Source organism: Staurois parvus, unplaced genomic scaffold (assembly GCF_062004578.1).
Source record: "Staurois parvus isolate SC_StPar_1 unplaced genomic scaffold, SC_StPar_1.0 ptg000251l, whole genome shotgun sequence".
NCBI classification, from domain to species: Eukaryota; Metazoa; Chordata; class Amphibia; order Anura; family Ranidae; genus Staurois; species Staurois parvus.
Window position 1 is genome coordinate 4,576,541 of NW_028318047.1, and position 27,925 is coordinate 4,604,465.

Sequence of the window (27,925 nt, forward strand, 5' to 3'; positions counted from 1 at the left end):
ACAACATGAAAGCATGGATCTATCCAGCCTTGTATCAATGGTTCAGGCTGGTGGTGGTGTAATGGTGTCGGGGATATTTTCTTGTAACACTTGGGCCAGGGGCGGACTGACCATTTGGAAACTCGGGCACTGCCCAAGGGCCCAGGGTCAGTAGGGGGCCCCATGAGATGTCCCTGGTACCTTTTTCATAGGCTTTCATGATCCCCTATTGCCCGGGGGCCCCATGAGTTGTCAGTCCGCCCCTGCTTTGGGCCTGTTAGTATCAATTGAACATTGTTTAAATGCCACTGCCTTCCTGAGTATTGTTGCTGACCATGTCCATCCCTTTATGACTACAATGTACCCATCTTCTGATGGCTGCTTCCAGCAGGATAATGCACCATGTCACAAAGCTCAAATCTTCTCAAACTGTTTTCTTGAACATGACAATGAGTTCACTGTACTCCAACGGCCTCCACAATCACCAGATCTCTATCCAATAGAGCACCTTTGGGAGTGGTGGAACGGGAGATCATGCATGTGCAGCTGACAAATCTGCAGCAACTGCGTGATGCCATCATGTCAATATGGACCAAAATCTGAGAAATACTTCCAGCACCTTGTTGAATCTATGCCATGAAGAATTAAGGGAGTTCTGAAGGCAAAAAGGGGTCCAACCCGGTACTAGCAAGGTGTACCTAATAAAGTGGCCCATGATTGTATATGTAGAAAAATATAACAACAAAAATCTTTATTTACATAAAAAAATAAACACAGCCATAAGTGGTTTTGTTTGTGACTGTTTGTTTTAAATGTTTTTAATCTCCTTGGGGCAATTCTAGGAGGTCATTTTTTTTACCAATAACCAATGAACCCAAGCACATGCACACAGCAGGTGAGAGGTGCAAATGATCACGTACAAATATGGCAGTTTTCGGGACCTGGGAAGCCACCGGTCATAGAAGTGCATGACTGTGTGCTTGTACATGGGTAACCGTGATGCTTTGCTGCATCTGCTTTGTATGTGTAAGCACATATGACGTATTTCCTGAGCACTGAATGTTTGCAGGAGATCATTTTTTTCCCTGTGAATATTATATTGTATTGTATTCATATTGTTGTTGTATAATAAACTCCCCATGCCATTATTTCCACAATAATAATCCCTCATATTTTCCTGTAGTTCAGGTTTCATGGGAGTTGTGATTTTGTTGTGCATGATGGGATATGTACAGTATTTATAGAGCATCATATTTCTGTAGGCATATTTTTATTTGAAAAAAAAAAATAACCTTTTAAAAAGCTGCATGAATCCAGTAGAACAGCATGTCATGCAGATGGTATGCACTCAGAAACCAGATCTGCAGTTCCACATTTCGCTCTGTGCCTTCTGAGAAGCAGCCAATGAAGGCTCTGAAGAGAATACCCAATGATAAGGCTTCTCTTATGTCATTCAGGAAGACTTGAATGAACACCCAGGTCTAGGAAGGGATCAGATGTGAGCTTGGTATCAGAGTGCATTGTCTGCTGTCACTACACGTCTCTGGCTGTACATTGTAGAGCGAATGCTCATGTGATGCACTCACTGGGTGATGAGATCAAGGGATTCTCTAAAAAGAGACTCAAGAAACAATGCACTCGAGTTACAACATTATCAGGGAAAAGAATCATAGAAACATGGAAAGATTCCCTGGTGCATGTTGTGGATGACCCAGATCAACATGAAGGACCAGCCTGTGGATATGTGCAGGATCTTAGCATGGACTTGCAGGTGGGCGTCATCAAGTCCTGGTTATTGTTGGGTAAGTGAGAGATTGTGTACATTTGATTAGATTATATTTTATCTATCGGAAATTTAAAAGTAAGCGATTGTAATTTTTTAAAGGGTCAATCCACCAAAAAGTGATATTTAATCAAAGTGGAACCCAATGGGCTGAATTCATTACTGGCTTCCTATTTATCACCGATGTTTCTGCAGTGAGAATTACCTGTCGCAATACCTGGCTCTGTTTCTGCCCAGTTCTGCATGTTCCAGTGCCTCTTGTGACAATGTGCAAATAAGAAGTCTGAGAGAATGTGATCCCCCCCTAAGATTAGCCACAACAGGTGTGCAGACGCAGGAACTCAAGTGCAGAGATCTCACCATTGGAGTCCCTATCAAATATAAGGGTGTGCTTACACCAGTGTTTCTCAACTTCAGTCCTCATGGACCCCCAACAGGTCATGTTTTCAGAATTTCCATTATTTTGCACAGGTGATTTGATCAGTTTCACTGCCTTAGTAATTACCACAGCTGTTTCATCTGAGGGAAATCCTGAAAACATGATCTGTTGGGGGTCCATGAGGACTGGAGTTGAGAAACACTGGCTTACACTGAGTATAGTTGAAATGAACTGTGCCTGAGTACAATAGTTCCAACTACCCCGCTGGTAGGCACTCACATTTGTCTATAAGCAAGTGTTCTTGGGCACACGTACATCATCACCTCTGCCAACCATTCCACAGAGATCCCTGCTCCTGTGCTTGGTGATCTATGGAGAGTCCTGTGCTTAGGCATGGTCTGTGCTAACACTGAACTAACTACTTAACCCCAGGTGAACCATTCCCAGGACCACCTATTCCATTTGGTCCCAGGCACAGTACTCTTAACCATTCCTGGGCACCATTTGAACCACTCACACTATGCAACAAGCCGGAACAAGGGGGCACAGTTAAAACTGCCAGTATGAGTGCACCCTATGATGCCTAGGAGGGGGTAAACTTTAACTAGAGCACTCAGAATCTGGTGCAGCTGTGCCTGGTAGCCAATCATCTTCTAACGTCACCTTGTTCAATTAAGCTTTGACAATAAAACCTGGAAGATGATTGGTTCTATGCAGAGCTGCACCAAATTTTGCACTCTCCAGTTTTAGTAAATCTACCCCTTATAGTCAGTGGTTTAACTCTTCACCTTCTGTCATGTAGTTTACCTCTGTAGCAGCTACCAAAAACTGAAATATCATGTGAGCAGACTGACCTTTTTTTCTTGAGGGCCTATTTACAGTGTTGCATTTTAAATAAAAACTAAAATGCATTTGTTCAACTTTTCTACAAAAAAACACGTCTGTTTCCATCTCAAGGTTGCAGTGCAATGTGTTTTTAAAAATTACCACATGCCCATTTTTTCTGTGTTTTGGTGCATTAAGATGCCCATGGAAGTCATGGGCAATGCATCAAAATGGCAAAAAGGTATTAACAGCCTTGGTCAACAGTTGGTAATTCTATCTACTCCAAATTCTTAATTCAAAAAGGCAAAGACAGCATGCGTCATAGCACATGTCAAAGCACAAAGTAAATGCACATTGACCCAGGACAACGCAGCTGCCTAGCACTACAAATAAAAGCACCTCTACAAACATGCGTAGATCACAATGGGCTATGATGTTACACATTAGAGAGGACTCTCAAATTCAAATTCACCTAATCCAGTAACAGATTGCAATATCTTTACAATTCTAAAGTTGCCAACAGTTTAAAAATGATTTCAAGGGACACTTTGAAGAATGTCTTTAGCTACCCATAAACATGCTCTTGAACATTATTATTATACAGGATTTATATAGCACCAACAGTTTGCTCAGCGCTTTACAATATAACGGGAGACAATACAGCAACAATCCAGTTCAATACAAGAGGACATGAAGGCTCTTCACTACCAACTTTCCCATTTAATAGTTATTTATTTATTTATTGTTCAGGCATGTCTGATTTCTAATTTTTTGTGCATACATACAGTGGGTAAAGAAAAAATTCACCCCCTTTTTAAAATAATCAAATTTTGTTGCTTTGCAGCCTGAAATGAAGACAGACACTTTTTTTATTTTATCCAGCTTTATTTACTCAGTGAAACTTATAAAATCCAAGTGAAAGATATAACTCCAACATGTCAGAAAAAATAAAAAAAATTAAAAAACAGAATCACTATCGAAAGATCTCCAGGATAAAGTTGTGGACAGGCATAAGTCAGGAGATGAATACAAAATATTTCAAAGGCATTATCAATGTGATTAATGTAAAGGGGGGTGATTTCTATATCCATCATAACATAATTTTCAGTGTCCCCAGCATGAGATGGGTAGTCATCATCTGTCTGCATCACCTGCACCTGGCACCTTGGATGGCCAAATACCTGAGGTTAAAGTGTTTCTAAAACCTTAGGTTTTTTTACCATAAAGCAGAGGTCCACCTAAAATGGGAAATTCCACTTTAAGGCTTCGTCCCCCACTCCCCATTAAGGATTGGCACCTGTGGGAAGTGGGGGGGATACCCAAATTTGACAGGTACCCATTCCCACTTCCGCTGCTATTGCCTAGGTGTTCGGAAGTGGAAGTTCCCCTCCCCCCCTCATAGTCTTCTGGGACACGTGACAGGTCACAGAAGACTACGGGACCATACACAAAGCGTAGCACTACTTGCGCATGAGCAGTGGGCACCCAACTGTGAAGCCGCAAGCTGTCACAGCCAGGTGCCCACACTGAAGATGCTGGCACCAAGAACAGAGGACGGCCGGTGTGAACACATTACTGGATTGAGGGACAGGTGAATGGCTGTTTTTTTTAAAGTCAGCAGCTACAGTTTTTGTAGCTGCTGACTTTTATTTTTTTTATTTTGACTGGACCTCCGCTTTAATGCATTCTATGGCAGGCTGACAGCGGTTGCTGCTCTTCACATATAGCCACACACAGAGCCGTTAGCTGTGGTTTAAGGACAAATGTCTGAGCCTGGACACAGCTGACTGAACCCAGGCTTGGACATTCATCCATAACCGTAGCTAACAACTCATGTGAACAGCAGTAGTCGCTGTCAGCCTGCCATTAATTTAAATAGGCTAAGTGGCTAAGTCTGCTAATCACATGCCCTATTCATTCCAAATGCAAGAGTCCTCTGATTCTTTCCGCTGGAATTCAATGCCCCGTGTAACTGGCCATGTGAATTTGGCCTTAGAAACCTGTCTTCTGGTTGTGCAACTCATGGCGTAACTTGCAACAGATTCGTGTGTCAGTAAGATGGTCAATGATATGGTGGTATTTCTTAAAGGGTAAAGTTACCTTTTCATCAAAAGGTGAACTAACTCAAAATATCCTAGCCATCCCTCCAGAGCCCACTGTATATAGCTTCCATGATTCTCCCTGTTGCCAGTGTAGTGTAATACACAGTGTCCAGCATATTGCTTGCAAAGCCAAGCGCTCATTGGTCAACATGACCATGTGACCATGCAAACCAGAAGAAGCACTTCTTTCTTCTGGGACACCTTATTGGATGAAGACGTTTCAGATGCACTTCTCATCTTTCAGCACGTTATATGGCTGCAATGAGCTTTTGCCATTGCAATCATTATGATGGAGACTAGACATATGCATGCCAGAAATTCTCATTTCGTTTTGAGAGAAATGGCATGAGCTGATTGGACAATATTGACTGGCATCATGTGCATCCAAATTAAATGAATGGAACAAAATTCAGATCCATTAGTTACCAGAATCCAAATTATTGAACAAATTAGAAAATTGAATTAATTTCCCCATGGGCCCGAACTACTATCACATCATGTCATCCGAATGAAAGTGTATTCATCAATTTTGTTATAAATTGTTAGTATTTGTTGACATTTGTTGTATACATCCAAGATCATTGTATACATCTAAATCACCAAAAAATTAAATTTTTGTCTGAAAAACGAATCGTAACAAAATAAAACGCCCATGTCTAATGGACACTCACTCTGGTGCTGTGCATTGCGGTCTACACCAACAGAACAAGGCACCTTTTTGTAGTGGGGTCTAGAGGAGTAGCTAGAATATTTCAAGTTAGTTCGCTTTTATTTTTTGTCAAAAGGTGAACTTGCCCTTTAACGAATATGTAACATCCATAGCACCAGAGTGTAAACGTGTGGCACATAAGAACTACCTGAATTTGCAGCACACATCTGAAAAAAGCAAGCAAACTGTTACACGGCTTTCATGAATTGGCGCAGGACTTTCTAATATGTCTATAACATCAGAAAAGTGTTACAAATTCTTTGTTGAATCTCCCCCTGTGTGTCATATTTGGCTGATTTTGGAAACCCAGGGCAGGACAAATCATAAAAATGCCATTTCACAAATCTAAGACATTTGACAGTAATTGCTGCCATTACTCCTGGATGAAACCCAAGAAAATAATGAGGCTCCGTAAGTATGTATTTGAATGTTTTGCATAAACTGCGACATTCCCAATAAAGACTCTGACATCACTGTAGCTTTATTCATGGTTACAAATACTACTTGCCTTGTGTTTTGAGCTTCTTCTGTGAAAAGGGCTTGGACTGGTGTTATGGATCCATTACCCAAAGCCATGACATAGTGGCCCGAGGCATTATTGATTTCAAATCGAATGCTCTTGGTCAAAGAAAGGTAGTCCAACATGCAAAATGATCTGTAGCATATACCTGGACACATCGTTTTGATGGAGGTGATTTATTAAAGGCAAACAGGCTGGTTACTTTGCAAGTGAAAATTTCCTTAGCTTACTGAATCTTAGTGAATAACTAACATCATCCAGTCATGTGCAAGCATATCATTAAGCTAAGGGAAAATTCTCTTACAAAGTGAACAGCCTATTTCCTTTAGAAAAATTAACCCCAATCACTACTGTGTGAAGAACATCCATTCACTCTAAGGCCATTGTTCTGATGACTCAGCCACAAGTTTGGTTAGTTCTGTTTAATGCCTTAAAGTTTGTATGATGTTATTATAGCGTCTTAAAATTGATAGAATAATGATCAGCTATTCAAGAAAGTCTATGTGCCATCTGCACAGGTAGGAATTGCTATGTGAATTTTCTAGTCTTTACTGGATGGTCAGAATTATTGATGATGGTCTCGTATGTCAGTAGCTTGGGACAGTGTGCTACCTTATATGAGAGTCAGTGATGGTTCTGCTGCCAATACTGTAGGCCAACCCCTGGAAGATAAGGAGGCTGACTGCAATAGTAGCTGCTGTAAAATGTTTACTTTAAATCAACATACATAGAAAATGGACATCAAATTAAGAATAACCTTTATAACTAAGGCTTTTTTATGCATTTTATTTCATTTTAGGCTCACAAGATATTGCACAGGACCTGGATGTACTAAAAAATTATAAGGTAAAAATCAGCATTGTTAGTGTTATAATAAATGTAATTCAGATAGTTTAGAAAAAAAAGAGAAACTGTAAGGGCCCGTTCACATCAGAATGCGGTACAGGAAAGGAGCGTTCCGTGTGAATCTCCCACACCTCACATGAATGCACTGCCCTTGTTAAACACGCGCGGGTGCCATTGTTAATGGTACTCCAAACACATCTCGCAAACACAGTGCGTACGTGGCCTCCAAATCACATGGTTCTGTAGTGTGATTTGTAACAGTAGTGCTTGCACTACTTTTTGTGCCGCTCTGTTCATGAATGGGCTGTCAAAAACAGAATGGGAGGACCGAACAGGAACATACACGTGTGAATGTGTGCATTCCAGTGTGAACCGGCCTTAAAACATAGAACAATTGAATGTGATGAAAACTAAAATTCCCCTATGAATACATAGATGTTTTCATTTATTATTTACAAGCTGTTAAAGTGGTTCTAAAGTCTTAAGGTTTTTCACTTTAATGCATAGCAGTAACACATAGCAAACCATCCAATTGTACTTCCTGAAATCGGAGCAGTGATAAGTATCCTGAAGGTGGCCCTGTGATATTGCAACTTGCATGCTATTCTATTCCATATTAAACTGGATTGTCTGTATCAGTTTACTGAATTTTATGATACAGGTGTATTCAAGTTATTATCAAGGTCAGGTTCCCAACAACTGCAACTCCGGGAGTCCCCATATTATCTATACTGTGCTCTGCTTTATAAAGTGAGAATGGTGATATAAAAAAAAAAAATACAACCCCTCTTAAAAGCCCAGCTTCAGGAAAAGTGAAATTCCTATTGCAATGGGGCAGCAGTCTAAGGAAAGGTAAAAGCACTTTTTCTTACCTTATCCTCCGCTTCCCTGGAAAACAGCGCTATCCTACACTCAGTACTCCGACAATAAATTGTCCCCTGGAGTTTTCACATCCAATGCTGGGCTACGGTCTTTGCATCAGCCTTGATGATATCTGAGGCATCCAACCACTGGAGTGCAGGGGAGAATAGGCTACATGGACCAGACTAGCACCATGGAGGAGCCTGAAGGAGCAGAGGATCAGGGTTGTAAAACTGCTTTGATGCAAGCAGTGGGCTAGCTCCTGAAATGAGTTATGCAAAAATTAAAATTCCTTTTAGAGACCACCCTAGGTAATACTCACATGTGATGCTGAGTCTCCATAATTGAAAGAACTGAAATCCAATAAATGAAAGGGGTGAATCAGAGACAGTAAGGGTGGAGAGGGGCTAGATGACCCTCTTTAGCTTCCAGTCGGGAAATGAGGTGGGCTCCATGTGACTTGTTGCAGCTTCTAATGCACAATGTGATTACAACTTGGGAAGACTGAAGGTAAAGCTGGATTTCAGGTCTAGGGAAAGTTAAAGTCCTTCATCACAGAGATCAAGCCTGTATTGCATGAAACATTAAAGCGGGGCAGTATTAGGTAGGGCTGCAGTGTGCTTTGTCCCACTTTAGCAAAGTTGGATTGAATCTGATATCATCAGGGTGTGGCTTCCCGCTTCCCATTGGATTAGCATGACAGCCAGAAGGAGCAGTAGGTGGTAGCATTCTCTTTACCGTTTTACTTTAATATATATATATATATATATATACGCTGTATCTACACTATATTGCCAAACATATTGGGACACCTGCCTTTACATGAACTTTAATGGCATCCCAGTCTTTGTCCGTAGGGTTCAATATTGAGTTGGCCAAACCTCTGCAGCTATAACAGCTTCAGCTTTTTTGGGAAGGCTGTCCACAAGGTTTAGGAGTGTGTCTATGGGAAAGTTTGACCATTCTTCCAGAAGTGTATTTTTTAAGGTCAGGCACTGGTGTTGGATGAGAAGGCCTTGCTCACAGTCTCCGCTCTAATTCATCCCAAAGGTGTTCTATCGGGTTGAGGTCAGGACTCTATGCAGGCCAGTCACGTTCCTTCACCCCAAACTCACTCATCCATGGTCTAGAGTCCAGTGGCAATGTGCTTTACACCACTGCATCCGACTCTTTGCATTGCACTTGGTGGTGTAAGACTTGGATGCATCTGGTTGGCCATGGAAACTCATTCCATGAAGCTCTCTATGCACTGTTGTTGTGCTAATCTGAAGACATGAAGTTTGGAGGACAGTTGGTGACTTCTGCGCACTGTGCGCTTCAGCATGCACTGACCCCGCTCTGTCATTTTACGTGGCCAACCACTTCATGGCTGAACTGCTGTTGTTCCCAGTTGCTTCCATTTTGTTATAACACCACTAACAGTTGATTGTGGAATATTTAGAAGCAAGAAATTTCACGGATGGACTTATTGCACAGGTTGCACCCTATCACGGTACCACACTTGAATTCACTGAGCTCCTTAAGGCGCACCATTCTTTCACAAATGTTTGTAAAAGCCGTCTGCATGCCTAGGTGTTTGATTTTATACACCTGTGGCCATGGAGGTGAATGAAACACCTGAATCCAATTATTTGGAGGGGTGTCCCAATACCTTTGGCAATATAGTGTATATCACATAAATCTGCTATAGAGCGGACTTAAAATGGCTAAAGTCTGGACACATGGGAAATATCACTATATGTATATATTTGTATAATATTTCGCTATTTAAGCTCACCAGACCTTAACACCCTTGATTTCTTTTTTTGAGGTACGCTAAAGAAGGAATCAACTGAAGGAACGCATCATGAATGAATGTGCTCAATACTTTTGGCAATATAGTGTGTGTATGTGTATATATGTGTATATATGTGTATATGTATGTATATATATATATATATATATATATATATATAATGTGGTGATTAAGGACTTTTGTATTGATTTAGAATAGTATAATATATGTCGCCTTGCTGCCATCCTGAACTTCAGGCTTTAAAACCTTTTAAATCACCGTCCCAGAACAAATATTCAGATCAGGAGTTTTGACTTCACTAGCTACATACTTGTTCTAGATCAGTGAATCAGGAAGCATCAGATACAGCTGACAAGCAGCACTTTGAGAAGGAGGTCTAAGTTTCCTTTTAGGTGTACTCCAGGAAGACACAAACATGTCTCCATTCAGCCTGTTTACTTTCTGAATTCCACAAGTTCTTATACCAGGGAAAATACCAGTCTTTACCTGTAAGTCAAACAATATGCAATGTGACTTTCATACCAAGCCTCAACTAAAGATAATAATTGTCAGCAGCTTTAAAGCTCAACTGAACTTTGTTTAAATCAGCTAAATATATTCCAGGGCATCAATGCAAGAGGATTTCAAAGTCCTACAGTTAATTTTCCTTAGCCACAACACCTTGAAAAGAAAAGTCTGCTCTCTGCCAGCAGCTGCAGAAAAGGGTTGGTGCTCTCTGTATAGAAGCAGTGGTCTCTCTGTGGAGGTCTGACATGCCCCCCAGCTAAGTCCAACCTATGGCTCTGTAATCAGCAAATCTTCAAATCTTATGCTCCCTGCTGATTGGAGAGACTCAGAAGGAGGTGTGTTGGATCTTTGTATAGAGAGCACTGATTACAACTGCATAGTGAGGGTCTTCCTCTACAGGCAGGGGAAAGGTTGTTGCTGCTTTCTAAAGGAAACGAACTGTTAGACTTTGATACACCTAGAATGTATTTTACAAATTTAAATTGAAAATTCAGTTTGGCAGAAACAGTTTTAGTGCTGCATACTTGCACCCCAGAGAAACATGAATGCAGGGGCAGACTGACAACTCATGGGGCCCCGGGGCAATAGGGATCATGGGGACCCTGTGTCCTTGCCCAAACTCAAAAAAGCCTATGAAAAAGGTACCAGGGGGCATCTCATGGGGCCCACCATTGACCCCAGGCCCTCGAGCAGTGCCCGAGTTTCCAAATGGTCAGTCTGCCCCTGCATGAATGCATAGTCAGTTTCCTCAGTTTAACGGTGTTCCTTTTTTTTATATTTCTAACAATAATATTTTTCATGTAGGTCACCCATATTTTGAATGTAGCCTACGGTGTGGAAAATGTATTTCCAAATGACTTTACTTATAGGAAGCTTTCCATCCTTGACCTACCTGAGACTGACATCACTTCATATTTCCCAGAGTGCTTTGATTTTATAGACCAAACAAAAAAGGAGGTAAGAAGTTTTCTTACTCTTTATTTTTCCAGAACACATTTCAACATTCTTTATTTTAGAGATGGAATATAATTCATATACTCTATAGTATAGATATTGTTTTATTGCCAGGTAGTGTAACAATGAAGGCTTACTGAAGAAACTTAGTGCAGGTACTGCACAATTGTTTTAGCAACACTTATACAAGCACTGGGATTCAGATGAGCATAAGTGGCTTGGGTGGTGGACTTTAAAGCTGAATTTTAAGACTTCAGCAACTTTGTAAAAAAATGAAGGCACACTATGAGTTAAGTCCAGGGAGGTGCATGACACCTCCTGGGCTTACAGTGTCTCTACTATTTATGTCTGACGATTTTATAGTATTCCCCGGAAGACAGCTAACTTGTAGTTACAGGAGAGCGACCCTTCTGAGCTATGCATCTTGAACAGAAGAGTCGGTGCAGCAGCCGTGTCCACCCCTCCCCTTCTCCTGCCCAATCACAGCAGTAATGTTTTTATATGAACACATTCCGAAAATACAATACAAAATACAATACAAAAGGGTTGAATTGCTAAAACTTGAGAGTCCAAAATCTGGTGTAGCTGTGCATAGTAGCCAATCAGCTTGTTCAATTAAAGCGTTACTAAACCCACAACAGTACAATCAGTCTGTATATGCAGTAAAGCATGCTTGTTATACTCACTGTGGAACCTAAGGGGTTAATCCTCTGCATTGTGTAAAAAGGCTGTTTGATCCTGTCTTCTCTGATCCGCCCCTTCTTCCAGTGTCCCCACTCATCTCCTGATAAGGCATATTGTGTGCAGACATTCTGCACATGCTCACTTTGGTGTGTATTGCTAGAGGGTTTTTTTTCTTGGGAGAGTGCATATGATCAGCACAGGACCAATCAGCACTGTCCAGACAGAGGTCAGGGGTTCTGCATCCTCCTAGAGCATGAAAACTCCTACAAGCTTTAACATGTGCTCTGCTGGACACTGATAGACATCATAAGACTGCTCTAACTGATAATGGGAAAAGGTATTTTGTAGTTTATATTTGCTAAAATAATTGCATTTCCATGTTCTGTGTACTGTGAGAGATCAGGTAGAGTGAACGCAGGGTCCTGGGTTAAAGTAACACTTTAAGCTTTGACAAAAATAAAAACTGGAAGCTGATTGGTTTCTACGCAGAACTGCACCCGATTTTGCATTCTCCAGTTTTAGTAAATTAACCCCAAGGCTCCTCTGCATGGGCAGCAGAGGGCAGGAGTTGCCATGGCTTCTGTGTGGGCAAAGTACACCACACCACATTCTAAAGATTTGTAAACCCTGGAGCAGAGTTGGATTAAAGCTGAACTCTGGGCACAAAAACTTTCATTTAAATATATACTTAATTTGCCACAAAGTTTATATATCTACTTTATGAGCACACAATGTTTTTAAAACCACAGCTATTACCTTGTGAAAGTATCAGTGACATCATATATGTGCTGCACAAAGCTTGTGCAGAGAGCAGGGCCTTCTACATTCTACAGGGTGTCCCTAAAGTGTCCCTAAAGTCTGGACACAAAGGTAAAATGCATATTTTCAATAAATTTCAATACATTTTTCAACAACAATTTATTTCATTGGAATATTAACCACTTGCCCTCCAAAGGATTTACACCCCTTTCCTGACCAGGCCATTTTTTACGATACGGCGCTGTGTTACTTTAACCAGTTGCCGACCGCAGATAGCCAAATGACGGCTACACTGTGGCTGGCCAGTTCTGGGAGGGCGTCATATGATGTCCTCCCAGAACGCGCTCTCCTGCGCGCACCCCGGGGTGCGCACCCGGGGATCTCCGTGATCTCTGTGTCCTACAGACACAGCTGATCACGTGATGAGGTAAAAGGCCAATCACAGCGGCCTTTTACCATGTAATCAGCCGTGTCCAATGACACGCTGATCACAGGGAAATGCAATTGCCGGTTCTCGGCTGCACTTTCCTCACGCTGTCAGAGCAGGGATCGGCACCGATCATCAGGGCACTGATGATCAGTGCCCTGATGATCGGTGCCCAGCAGTGCCACCCACCAGTTCTGCCCTCCTGTGCCCATCAGTGCCACCCACCTGTGCCCATCAGTGCCACCCACCAGTGCCCATCAGTGCCACCCATCAGTGCCCAGCAGTGCCACCCACCAGTGCCCAACAGTGCAGCCCAGCAGTGCCGCCAGTCAGTGCCACCAGTCAGTGCCCAGCAGTTGTGCCAGTCAATGCCCAGCAGTTGTGCCAGTCAATGCCCAGCAGTGGCACTAGTCAATGCCCAGCAGTGGCACCAGTCAGTGCCGCCTATCAGTGCTGACTATCAGTACCCATTATCAGTGCCACCTATCAGTGCCGCCTATCAGTGCTGCCTATTTGTGTCACCTCATTAGTGCTGCCTATCAGTGCCAACTATCAGTGCCCTTCAATGCTGCCTATCAGTGCCCATTAGTGCCGCCTATCAGTGCCCATCAGTGCTGCCTATCAGTGCAGCCTCATCAACGCACATTAGTGAAGGAGAAAAATTACCTGTTTGCAAAATTTTATAATAGAAATAAACTTTTTTTTTTTTCAAATTTTTTGCACTTTTTTTGTTTATAGTGCAACAAGTAAAACACTCGGCGGGGATTAAATACCACCAAAATAAAGCTCTATTTATGAGAAAAAAATGCTAAAAATGTCATATGGGTACAATCTTGCCTGACCGCGCAATTGTCATGCAAAGTGCGACAGCGCTGAAAGCTAAAAAATTGGCCTGGCAAGGAAGGGGGTATAAGTGCCCGGTAGGCAAGTGTTTAACTGACAACTGTGCGATCATGCAACGCTGTAAATAAATGAAATTTATTTCCTTTTTTTTCCCCCCACAAATAAAACTTTCTTTTGGTGGTATTTGACCACCTCTGCATTTTGTGCAATAAACAAAAAAATACAGACAATTTAGAAAATAAAAAAACATTTTTGACTTTTTAAAACCTATCCAATAAAAATATTTAAAAAATCAAATTTGGTCATAAATGTAGGCCAAAATGTATTCTGCTACATGTCTCTGCTAAAAAAAGTGTATATTAATTGGTTTACGTGAAAGTTATAGCGTCTACAAGTGGCGGTATATATACTGGAATTTGTATTTTTATTTTTTCTATACTAGTATTGGCGGCGATCAGCGACTTATAGCAGGACTGTGGCAGAAATTCTGATACTGGGTGGGAACTGACTAACTGCCACTGACATCCCCACTGACACTAATATAGTGATCAGTGCTAATAAAAAATGGCACTGGGCAGGAAGGGGTTAACATATGGGGCGATCAAAGAGTTAACAGTGTGCTGTGTGTGTTTTACTTGGGAGACATGCTGCTTTGTATCTCTCTGCTGTGCAAAGAGATACAAAGCAGCATGTCCATGCTGACAGGAGAGAGATCTGTGTTGTTTACACAGAGATCTCTCCCTTCTCAGCCCTGCCGCCGATCACCGAGTCCCATCTGACATCCCCATCAGCCAATAGTGGTGTGAATAGGGCGCTTGTGCCCCCTACCCGGAAATGGAAATAACGTATATATATGCATAATTTTGTGCAGCAGTGCCACCCTTTAGCAGTACTTCTGTAGCAGGGCAAGTGGTTAACCAATAACCTATTCAAGGTGATTTCCACCATTTGTGATGGAAAGTTCCATGCACTTTTCAAGATTCACATAAACCAAATGCAGTAATTCAAAATTTCTGTCAATTTGAGCACATTCATTCAGGATGCGTTCCTTCAGTTGATTCCTTCTCCTTTAGCATACCTCAAAAAAAGAAGTCAAGGGGGTTAAGGTCTGGTGAGCTTAAATAGTGAAATATTATACACATATATACATATAGTGATATTTCCTTTAGCCACTTTAAGTCCGCCCTATAGCAGATTTACGTGATATACACTATATTGCCAAAAGTATTGGGACACCCCTCCAAATCATTGGATTCAGGTGTTTCAATCACCTCCATGGCCACAGGTGTATAAAATCAAGCACCTAGGCATGCAGACTGCTTCTATAAACATTTGTGAAAGAATGGTGCGCCTTAACAAGCTCAGTGAATTCAAGCGTGGTATCGTGATAGGGTGCCACCTGTGCAATAAGTCCATCCGTGAAATTTCTTGCTTCTAAATATTCCATGGTCAACTGTTAGTGGCACTATAACAAAGTTGAAAAAAAATGGGAACAGTAACTTAGCCACAGAGTGGTAAGTGATGTAAAATGACAGAGCGGGGTCAGCAAATGCTGAAGCGCACCGTGCGCAGAAGTAACCAACTGTCTGCAGAATCATAAGCTAAAAACCTCCAAACTTCATGTGGCCTTCAGATTAGCACAACAACAGTGCATAGAGAGCTTCATGGAATGGGTTTCCATGGCTGAGCAGCTGCATCCAAGCCTTACATCACCAAGTGCAATGCAAAGCATCGGATGCAGTGATGTAAAGCACGCCGCCACTGAACTCTAGAGTAGTGGAGATGTGTTCTCTGGAGTGACGAATCACGCATCTCAGTCTGGCAATCGTGTCTCGGTTTGGCAGTTGCCAGTAGAATGGTACTTGTCTGACTGCATTTTGCTAAGTGTAAAGTTTGGTGGAGGCAGGATTATGGTGTGGGGTTGTTTTTCAGGAGTTGGGCTTGGCCCCTTAGTTCCAGTGAAGGAAACTCTTAAGGCGTCAGCATACCAAGACATTTGGGGATGGGGATCCTGTTCCAACATGACTGCGCACCAGTGCACAAAGCAAGGTCCATAAATACATGGGTGGGTGAATTTGGGGTGGAGGAACTTGACTGGCTTGCACAAAGTCGTGACCTCAACCCGATAGGACACCTTTGGGATGAATTAGAGGGGGTGACTGTGAGCCAGGCCTTCTCCTCCGACATCAGTGCCTGACCTCACAAATGCACTTCTGGAAGAATGGTCAAACCTTCCCATAGACACACTCCTAAACCTTGTGGACAGCCTTCCCAGAAGAGTTGAAGCTGTTATAGCTGCAAAGGGTGGGCCAACTCAGTACTGAACCCTACGGACTAAGAGTGGGATGCCATCAAAGTTTGTGTGTGTAAAGGCAGACGCCCCAATACTTTTGGCAATAGAGTGTATGTGTGTGTATGTGTATATATATATGTGTGTGTGTGTGTGATTTTGCACTTCTGCCACTGGTGGGCATGGACGCACCACTGTAGAGCTGCTTCTGCTGTGATTGGACACAGCAGAAGCTGATCAACAGGTGCTGGCCAATGAAAGAGCGCCACCACCCATTGATAGCTGAGAAGACTGAGAGAACACAGCTCTGCCTATGTGAACATGGCAGATCACTTTAGATGTTTAACACCTTCCCCGCCAGTGTCATTAATACAGTGACAGTGTATGTTTTTAGCACTGCTCACTGTATTAGTGTCACTGGTTCCCACAAATGTCAGTTGGCATCAGATTGTCCGCTGCAATAGCGGAGTCCTGCTAAAGGTCACTGATCATCACCATTACTAGTATTAAAAAAATAAAATTCGAGTATATATACCAACATTTGTAGATGCTATAACCTTTGCACAAGCCAATCAATATGTGCTTATTGGAATTTTTTTTTTAACCAAAAATATGTAGCAGAATACATTTTGGCCTAAATTTTCTTTAAACTTTTTTTATTGGATATATTTTATAGCAGAAAGTAAAAAAAAAATATTTATTTTTTTTAATGTTGTTTATGTCATTAAATGCGTTTTTTAATTTATAGCTCAAAAAATAAAAAACTCAGAGGTGATTAAAGCGGAGTTCCGCTCACTATGTAAAAAAATAAAAGTCAGCAGCTACAAAAATTGTAGCTGCTGACTTTTAAAAAACAGCCACTCACCTGTCTCATGATCCCGCATTGCCCCTGCCACAGCCCGTTTCACCAGCCGTTCTTTATTCCAGGCGCCGGTATCTTCAGTGTGGGCACCCGGCTTCACAGCCGGGTGCCCACCGCGCATGCGCGAGTAGCACTGCACTTCCTGAATGGCCCCGTCATCTTCTGGGACCTGTCACGTGTCCCACAAGACTTTGGGGAGGGAGGGTAGGAGGACAACTTCTGTTTCTGATCACCTAGGTGATCGCAGTGGAAGTGGGAGCGGGTACCTGTCAAATTCGAATACCTGTCCCCCCTGGCTCCCGAATGGTGCCAATCCTTAATGGGGAGCAGGGGACCAATCTTTAAAGCGGAACTTCCCCTTTAGGGTAGAACTCCGCTTTAAATTCCACCAAAAGAGAGCTCTATTTGTGGGAAAAAAATGACATAAATTTCATTTATGTACAGTGATGCATGACCGCGCCATTGTCAGTTAAAGTATTGCAGCGCCGTATCGCAAAAAATGGCTTGGTCATGAAGGGGGGTAAATCTTCCGGAGGCCAAGTGGATAGGGACACCCTGTACACTCTCTACAGGCTACCCCCAGAAAGACACAGGACCAATCACTCTACACAAGGAGAGAGAGCAGCAGTGAGCGATCTTTAATAAAGGAAACACCTTAAAGTGTAACTAAACGCACAACAGTAAAATCAGTCTGTATATGCAGTAAAGCATGCTTGTTATACTCACTATGGAACCTAAGTGGGTTAAACCTCCACAGTGTGTAAAAAGGCCGTTTTTATCCTGTCTTCTCTGATCCTCCCTTTCTTCTATTTTCCCCATCCATCTGCTGATAGTAGAGCTCTAGGATTCACTCTGCACATGCTCAATTTAGTGTGTATGGCTGGAGAGTTGTTTTTTTTTTTTACTTTGGGAGGGTGCATGTGATCAACACAGGGCCAAGCAGCGATGACCAGACACAGAGTCAGGGGTTATGCAGCCTCATAGGACAGTCAGAAGAGAATGAAAACTCCTACAAGGTTAACCAGTGGACACTGACAGATGTCACAAGACTACTACACTGTATATACTGCTGATGAGAAAAGACATTTAGCAGTTTGTATTTACTAATATAATTGCATTTCCATGTTCTGTGTACTGTGGGAGACCAAATATAGTAAATCCTGGGTTTAGTAACACTTTAACAGTGGTAGAATACAGGAGATATTTCATCAATTACTGCGCAAATATGGAAAAATACAAAGAGGATACCCAGAGTCATGTAGAAATACACTTGGCTTTTTCTTGTATTTATATAATATTTGTTTAGCCCAGACTTCTTTAAAGGGTTAGTTCACCTTTATAAAAAACATACTCTGTGCAGTCCACAAACACCATTCCATAATTCTAAACTAATCTCATTTTAAAACTATGCATTCATGCTCTTACCATACCTATAGGCCATTTGTGCATAGGGTGCAGCCAGCCCTGTAAAATGTCCTAGAGGGCTGCAGGGGGAAGGGAGGGTACCCACTCCCCCAAAAAAGTGCCAAATGTGCCCCCAGGCCATTTTTTGCAATACGGTGCTGCATTACTTTAATTGACAAATGCACGGTCATGCAACTCTGCACCCAAATTAAATTTATGTGCTTATCCCCCCACAAATAGAGCTTTCTTTTGGTGGTATTTGATCACCTGTGCGGTTTTTTATTTTTTGCACTATAAACCTAAAAAGACCGACATGTTTGAAAAAAAAAAAGTTTTTGACTTTTTGCTATAAACACTATCCAGTGGGAACTAGCTAACTGCCACTGACATTCCAATGACACTAATACAGTGATCAGTGCTAATGACACTGGACAGGAAGGGGTTAACAACTGGGGGGATCAAAGGGTTAACTGTGTGCTGTTTTACAACATGTGCTGTGTGTGATTTACTAGGAAAACATGCTGCTGAGTATTTCTCTGCTGTTCAGAGAAATACACAGCAGCGTGTTTTTGCTGGCAGGAGAGAGACCTGTGTTGTTTACAAACAGGTCTCTCCCCCTGTCAGTGTTGCTCGCCGATTGCTGAGTGCTGGCAGAGAATCTCCAGCTGGGACCCAGTGATTGACATTCATAGCCGCCAATGGCGGGGCAGGTAGGGCGGCGCACGCACCCCCTACCAGGAAATGCAAATCACGTATATATACACGTGAGTTTACGCAGCCCTTCCACCCTGGAGCAGTATTTCTGCTATAGAGCAGCAAGCAACTGGTTCCTATGATAAAGAGAAGATACATTTATAAAGTCTTACAGATACAACCAGCCCTTTCATGGCAACCATAATGCTGATGTGGCATGCAATGAAATTGGGTTTGATACCCCTGCTATATACTATAGTACCCTTTGCTGTAACCCCGAAAAGACCTCTCTCATTACTAGCAAGGGTTGCGGGCAGAGTGCCGAACTTTATATGGGATTAACTTCTCACTGGATCCAATGTGGATTATTTGTCATAGATTAACATCTTGGAAGATTAGATTGCACTAGTCTTTGTTATGTGTGGTATCCTCTTCCCATGTCAAGAATAATTTACAGGCCATCTGAATCCTGCTTTGCATAATGACCTCTCTCCAGTTACATAGAGCTGTTAACACTTTGAAGTTTTCCGTTTTGTATACATGTATGGACTTAATGAAAAGCATCGAGTAATTGTATCACTCAGCACAGTTACATAAAAGACCCGGCTTGCTGTTTCTTCATTCGTAAAAGCTTGATGTTGTTAAGTGTACAAACCATTCATATTTAATTGACGTTTATCTCATTAAAGAATAAAATAATGAATATAATAGATGGCAAGCCTATTTTCTTTAATTGGTCAACGCTAACAAATTCTTCTGCTCTATACTTTATCTATACCTTTTTTATCCACAGCAATGTGCAACTTCAATGTCATTATGATAGTATTTATTATTAACATTTATAATAAAGCAGAACTTCACCCCAAAGGGCTTTATGCCCTCCTCCCCCCTTTTTTTCTATTTTTGCAACTTTTTTGGGGGGGGGATACCTGGTTCTCCTCCGGAAGTTCTGCTCCCGGTATCTCCACCCCCCCCCCCCCCCCCCGCACGCCTGTAACCTTCTGGCCGTGGGACCATTCTCAATGTGCACGTGACTCATGCATGCGCAATGGGAAGCCAGCTGTGAAGCCTCAAGCAATCACAGGTGGCTGCCCACAGTAAACATGCCAGTGCTGGGGACCTGAAGACAAGCGAAGAACGAGCTGGGACAAGGACGGCACCAGATCTCTGGGCAGGTAAGTATTTGTAGTTACTGACTTTTACTTATTTTCCAACAGGTAAAAAAATGGCTTTAAAGTGGAGTTCCAGTTGAATTAAAAAAAAAATAAAAGTCAGCAGCTACAGAAACTGCAGCTGCTGACTTTTAAAATACAGCCACTTACCTGTCCCAGGGTCCAGCTGTGTCCTCACCATAGCTGGTTTCACCGGCCGTCTTCTCTCCCTGGCACTGGCATCTTCAGTGTGGGCACCCGGCTGTGACAGCTTGCGGCTGCACCGCTGGCTGCCGAATGCGCATATGCGAGTAGCACTGTGTATTGTGAATGGTCCCATAGTCTTCTGGGACCTGGCACTTGTCCCAGAAGACTGCGGGGAGGGGGGGGTTGGAGGACAACTTCCGCTTCTGATCGCCTAAGGCACTTAGGCAATCGCAGCGGTAGTGGGAGCGGGTACCTGTCAAATTCAGTAACCTGTTCCCCCAACTCCTCAAAAGTGCCAATCCTTAATGAGGATTGGGGGACAAAGGCTTAAAGCGGAACTTCCCCTTTTGGGCAGAGCTCCACTCTAAATTATCATACCATTTATACAATTTCTCATCACTCAAGGCATCCATTTGACAGTTGTGCGTAAGGAGTGCTGTAAAGAGTGGTCTCGCACAGCTTCTGATTTTTTAAGTGTCTAATTAAAGTGATGTGAATGTACTATATATATGTAAAGCACTGCGTAAATTAACAGCGCTATATAAGTACCTGTAATAAATATTAAAAAGAAAAGATGTATATGGAAACATGTATTCAGTAAACATACACCACATTTCATGGTTAGACTTCTTCTTCAGGGTTCAAGGATCTTTATTTGTAACTTTTTTGACATAGTAAATAATGCTGATATTACGGGGATAATGTATTGTATTTTAAAATTTAATTTTCATCTGTTTGTGACCCACATTGTGTTAATAGTGAGCAGGCAGAGAAAGCCCCTCCCTGCAAGTTCCAGTGTTAACTCAGACATCCATACCAATGACTGAATAAAAATGACATCCATCCTATAAAAAAGAAATAAATAATTCTAACTAAAAGCAATCTTAAATAAGAGTGTGCTGCCATTAATTAACACTTTGACTATCTTTCCTTGCGATAGTAGAGCGACAAACGGGTCCAGTATCTGACACTTCCAATAACTATGTGTGTGCTCTCATTTTTAAATCTACTTCCCCTACAAATGTAGCATTTTATGATTGTGTGATTATGTTGTTTTTATTCTGTGTGCACATTATACATACAAATGTTATATGCCTTGTATATTTGAAATATTTGTATTGCTGGCTGCAGTTATATCTATATTTTTAAATATATATACACTCACCAGCCACTTTATTAGGTTTACCTGTTCAATAGCTTGGTAACACAAATTGCTAATCAGCCAATCATATGGCAGCAATTCAATGCATTTAGGCATCTAGACGTTGTTAAGATGACGTGCTGAAGTTCAAATCGAGCATCAGATGGGTAGGAAAGGGGATTTCAGTGACTTTGAACATGGCATGGTTGTTGGTGCCAGACGGGCTGGTCTGAGTGTTTTTAAAACTGCTGGTCTACTGGGATTTTCACACACAACCGCTTCTAGGGAATTTTGAGACTCATTAGACCAGGCAATGTTTTTCCAATCTTCTATTGTCCAATTCTGGTGAGCCTGTGTGAATCGTATCCTCTATTTCCTTTTCTTAGCTAACAGGAGCTGCAGCCAGTGTGGTCTTCTGCTGCTGTAGCCCATCTGCTTCAAGGTTGGACGTGTTGTGTGTTCAGAGATGGTATTCTGCATACCTTGGTTGTAATGAGTGCTTATTTGAGTTACTGTTGCCTTTTGTCATCTTGAACCAGTCTGCCCATTCTCCTCTGACATCAACAAAGCATTTTCGTTCAAACAACTGCCGCTCACTTGATATTTTCACTTTTTCGGACCATTCTCTGTAAACTCTAGAGATGGGTGTGCGTGAAAATTCCAGTAGATCAGCAGTTTTTTAAATACTTAGACCAGACCATCTGGCACCAACAACCATGCCACATTCAAAGTCACTTAAATCCCCTTTCTTCCCCATTCTGATGCTCGGTTTGAACTTCAGCAAGTCGTCATCACCATGTCTAGATGCCTAAATGCATTGAGCTGCTGCAATGTGATTGGCTGATTAGCAATTTGTGTTACCAATAAAGGTGTATCTAATAAAGTGGCCAGGGAGTGTGTGTGCATATAATAATATAATAATAAAAAATATACATATATATATATATATATATATATATATATACACACACTATATTGCCAAAAGTATTGGGACACCTGCCTTTACTCGCACATGACCTTTGCTGGCATCCCAGTCTTAGTCCGTAGGGTTCAATATTGAGTTGACCCACCCTTTGCAGCTATAACAGCTTCAACTCTTCTGGGAAGGCTGTCCACAAGATTTAGGAGTGTGTCTATGGGAATGTTTGACCATTCTTCCAGAAGCGCATTTGTGAGGTCAGACACTGATGTCGCATGAGAAAGCCTGGCTCGCAGTCTCTGCTCTAATTCATCTCTAAGGTATTCTATGGGGTTGAGGTCAGGACTCTATGCAGGTCAGTCAAGTTCCTCCACCCCAAACTCGCTTATCCATGTCTTTATGGACCTTGCTTTGTACACTGGTGTGCAGTCATGTTGGAACAGGAAGGGGCCGTCCCTGAACTGTTCTCACAAAGTTAAGAGCATGAAATTGTCCAAAATGTCTTGTATGTTGACATCTTAAGAGTTCCCTTCACTGGAACTAAGGGGCCAAGCCCAACCCCTGAAAAACAACCCCACACCATAATCCCCCTCCACCAAATTTTACACTTGGTATGATGCAGTCAGGCAAGTACCATTCTCCTGGCAACTGCCAAACCCAGACACGTCCATCAGATTGCCAGACAGAGAACCATAATTCGTCACTCCAGATAACATGTCCCCACTGCTCTAGAGTCCAGTGGCGGTGTGCTTTACACCACTGCATCCGACGCTTTGCATTGCACTTGGTGATATAAGGCTTGGATGCAGCTGCTCGGCCATGGAAACCCATTCCATGAAGCTCTCTATGCACTGTTGTGCTAAACTGAAGGCTACACGAAGTTTGGAGGTCTTTAGCTATTGACTCTGCAGACAGTTGGCGATTTCTGTGCACTGTGCGCTTCAGCATTCGCTGACCCACACTGTCATTATACATGGCCTACCACTTCGTGGCTGAATTGCTGTTGTTCCCAGTTACTTCTACTCTGTTGTAATACCACTAACAGTTGACCGTGGAATATTTAGTAGCAAGGAAATTTCAAGGATGGACTTATTGCGCAGATAGCAACCTATCACGGTCCAACGCTTGAATTCACTGAGCTCCTGAGAGCGACCCATTCTTTCACAAATGTTTGTAGAAGCAGTCTGCATGCCTAGGTACTGGATTTTATACATCTGTGGCCATGGAGGTGATTAGAACACCTAAATCCAATGATTTGGAGGGGTGTCTCAATACTTTTGGCAATATAGTGTATAAATACTGCTGATATCTATATTCTGTGCTTGCATTGCTCTTAATCTTTATCTTATGCCCTGGCATTAAGATCCCCTCAAAGGGTCACTCCTACTGATAAAAAGGGGTTCAAGCGGAACTATGCTCACTTACTCTCTAGCACTGCAGTGTGCTGGAGCTCCTGATTGTCCGCTGTCATCTTTGGCTGGATCGGCTTCTGGGTACCGATCACCGACCATTGGCCTGACCATGATGATGTCGCTCCTGCACATGCGTGGGAGTTCATTCATCCTGGCATTTGGAAATTTACAATGAACTCCGCATGCACAGCTCAGTGTACAGGGCATGCAGGCAGGTGATGGAACTTTAATGCAGGAGAGACATAGTTTGTCTCTTCTACATTAAAATTATGCCTGTTTGCCAAATGTTGATTTTTCTTAACCGCATGCCGCCCAGCCACTGTACATATACGGCAGCAGGGCGGCACTCGCAGGCAAAACCATGTTTTAAGACGTGTGTTTTGTAAACAAATAGGGGGCACGCGCGAGGCGCGCCGCCGCCGCCCTATTTGTCCCACAGATCACCGCTGCAGATGTCAGTCGCCGGGTCACAGCCGCTCGTTAGCGGCTATGTCCCGGCGATCGGCGGCAAACAGTGACAAACAGCACAGCTGCAGTAGCTGTGCTGTCTGTCACTTCGCTGTCAGCTCGAGGATGAGCTGATCGAGAAAGAAGAGTTTCTCTTTCTCGATCAGCCTTGTCCTGTCCAGCACACACCCCCGCCCCCTAGTAAAACACTCCCCTCACTCCTATAACCCTTCCCTGCAAAATAAAGTTGACCCCTTCCTCCCCAGTGCCATTAGTACAGTGTCAGTGTTTTTTTTTTTTGCACTGATCACTGTATTAGTGTTTTTGGGGTTGTCAGTGACCGCAGTCCCGCCATAAGTCGCTGGTCGCTGCCATAAGTCCCTGAACGCCGCCATAATTTGCTGATCGCTGCCATTATTAGTATGAAAAAAACCTAAAAATCCCAGTATCTTTCCCGCCATTTGTAAACGCTATAACGTTCACGTAAACCAATTAATTTACACGTATTGGTTTTTTTTTTAGCAAAGATATGTCGCAGAATGCATTTTGGCAGAAATTTATGACTAAATTTGATTTTTGCATTTTTTTTTACTGGACATGTTTTATAGCAAAATGTCCAAAATATTGTGTTTTTTTCCTCAAAATTGTCAGCCTTTTTTTTATAGCGCAAAAAATAAAAACCGCACAGGCGATCAAATACCACCAAAAGAAAGCTCAATTTGTGGGGAAAAAAAGGATGTAAATTTCATTTATGTACCGTATTGAATGACCGCGCAATTGTCCGTTAAACTAGCGCAGCGCTGTATAGCAGAAAAATGGCGTAAGTTGCAGTATTTATACCATAGTTTGTAAACGCTATAACTTCCACACAAAGCAATCAATATACACTCATTGGGATTTTTTTTACCTAAAACATGTAGCAGAATACATTTTGGCCTAAATTTATAACCAACTTTGAGTTTACTATATAATTTTTATAGCTGAAAGTAAAAAATATTGTTTTTCTTCAAAATTTTTGGCCTTTTTATGTTTATAGCGTGAAAAATAAAAAGCGCAGAGATGATCAAATACCACCGAAAGAAAGCCCTATTTATGTGAAAAAAAGTACGTAAATTTTGTTTGGGTGCAGCATTGCATGACCGCACAATTATCAGTTGAATTAGTGCAGCGCCGAGTAGCAAAAAGAGGCCTGGTCATTAAGGGGGGTAAATCCTCTGGAGCTCAAGTGGTTAAAGTAGTTGTAAACCTCATAAATAAAATATGTACAAAGCATATCCTTCTATACTATGTACTTATCTCAATACAGAGTACTAAATGCCATTTCTGTCTGCTAATTTGTTCCTCCGCTATCTGCTTGAGTCACTTTCAACAAGTTTTCCTGACACCAAGAAAAAAAAAGATGACAGGGGAGGGAGATCCAGCACACAGCCTATGAATGTCAGCATCAGCTCTGTTCCTGTGTGAAGGGGTGTGTGTCCTTTCCCTCCAATCAGCTCTCACTGAGCTCTGCAAGGTGTAATTCAGCTCCCCACCCCTTGCTTTTCAAAGCTGAGTGATTCTGAGTTAAGTCTGCACTTTGAATGGATATGCAAGACAGGTGGCTGCAGAAAAACAGGTACAACTTGTGTAGGAGAATTTTTTTTTTTTCCCCTGTGCATCACCTGAGACCAGTCATTTCACTGGGTATATGTGAGGGTTTAGAATTACCTTAAAGATTTACTTTAAGAAGTTTTTGGTATGATGAAGGAAACATTTGTACTTGCATTGTTCTATAACTCTATACTTTTATTTTGGCAGGATGGCGTGGTGCTTGTCCACTGCAATGCAGGCGTGTCTCGCGCTCCAGCAATCATTATTGGTTATTTGATGTATAATGAAAAACTGAATTTTGCCAGAGCCTTTTCAATTGTAAAAAATGCCAGACCCGCAGCCTGCCCAAACCCCGGATTCATGGAACAGCTCCACAAGTATCAAGACAGTATAAGAAGACAAACAGACATACATGAAAAGACAGACTGACAAAACAGTGTTCCTTCGTCTCTTGTCATCGGTGGTTGCATTTTTTAATAGAAAGTTGTGTTCAAGGTGTCAATTGAAATGCAGTGTTTTATTTGTCTGAACATATATTGTCCAATAAGGCATGCAGCCTACTTTATGGAACTTGCAACAGCCAGTACCATGTTATCTTTAATTTCACTGATTAAGGTTCCGTTCACATTTGCAAATAGGGACATTAGCAACTACATACTGGAGATCCAGCTGGGGTTTCCACTGAATAGCTGTGGATGGAAGGCCCATTGAAATCTATAGGAGGCTGACATCTCTTGCAGCTACCTATGGCCACTCCCATGTACTGTAATTGCTCAAGCAGTGATTATCTGCAAATGATCGGCTGACTTGTCGCATGACAATCGTGGCAGAATCGCTCTGCATTTTTTAGGTGCCATTGAAATGAATGGCACCTGAACACGCTGATGTGTGATTTGACATTTTAACAGCACGTTTTAAAATTGCGGTGATTTCTCCCGTGATTCAAAATGCCTATATCTGAATGGAGCCCAAATGGGGCCTATGGGCCAGTTCACACCGCAAAAATGTACTCTAGATTCACTCCAGATGCATTGCTGCATGCATGTTTTTGATGCATTCTGGTGCGTTTTTGATGTGTTTCCAGATGCATTCCAGATCCTTTTTTCTTCTTTTTTCCTGTTTTTTTTTTCAGTGCATAGTACTAGGGTTCAGTGCGTTTTTGATGCTTTTTTACCGCGTTCCGGTGCAAACCAGTGCCGGAAAAATGTAGCATGTTTTACTTTTTTTCTGAAACTGGAATGCTCTGGAACTGAACGCATTGGTGTGAACTATGCCATTGGAAACCATATAACCTATTTTCCAAGCGTTTTTTGAAGCAGAATAAAAAACACTGGACTGCATGTGGTGTGAACTGGTCCTAACTTAATATTTTATCACTTTAGCACAACCATATAGTATTATTGAAACATCAGAAAGAGCAAGATTTGAAGAGCAAATGACTTCAAAGAGAATACATCTGCTCAAACACATTGAAAAGCAGTAAATCACTGGTTTGATAAAAAAAAATATAGTCTTTCAGAATCTACAATGTACTGTAACCAAAACGTTACTATGTGTGCTGCAACGATGAGGGGCCCAAATCCAAGCAGCTTCAATGTAGGCTTCTGTATAAGTGAAACTCACAAAACCAATAATTTCTGCTGCTGATTACAATACCGGTATGCATTTAAAAAATAAAGATAATTTCTGCACTGACTGACACTACTTTACATACTACATTAATATCTCATCATGCACATGACAGCTTTTCTTCAATAATCTATACCAGCCTTTTTAACCAGGGCACCCTGGTACCCTGGGGTGCCTTGAGGTTTCTTAAGGGGTTCCATGACAAAA

The 27,925-nt window shown here is 42.0% G+C and overlaps 1 protein-coding gene across 1 annotated transcript; it reads left to right on the top strand.

Moving 5' to 3' along the window:
• Positions 1 to 1,418: 1,418 nt before the first annotated feature.
• Positions 1,419 to 27,780, top strand: DUSP19 (dual specificity phosphatase 19). The gene is made up of 4 exons (XM_089680854.1): positions 1,419 to 1,781; positions 7,097 to 7,143; positions 11,111 to 11,263; positions 26,297 to 27,780. The coding sequence occupies exons 1-4, from the start codon at positions 1,556 to 1,558 to the stop codon at positions 26,516 to 26,518; spliced, it is 648 nt and encodes a 215-aa protein (XP_089536980.1). The 5' UTR covers positions 1,419 to 1,555; the 3' UTR covers positions 26,519 to 27,780.
• Positions 27,781 to 27,925: the final 145 nt, after the last annotated feature.

Bases quoted from the DNA above. Each gene is read 5' to 3' on its own strand.
- DUSP19 (XM_089680854.1), top strand. From the start codon at position 1,556: ATGCACTCACTGGGTGATGAGATCAAGGGATTCTCTAAAAAGAGACTC. The intron at 1,782-7,096 runs GTAAGTGAGAGA...ATTTCATTTTAG, and splicing joins CAAGTCCTGGTTATTGTTGG to GCTCACAAGATATTGCACAG. The intron at 11,264-26,296 runs GTAAGAAGTTTT...TTATTTTGGCAG, and splicing joins TAGACCAAACAAAAAAGGAG to GATGGCGTGGTGCTTGTCCA.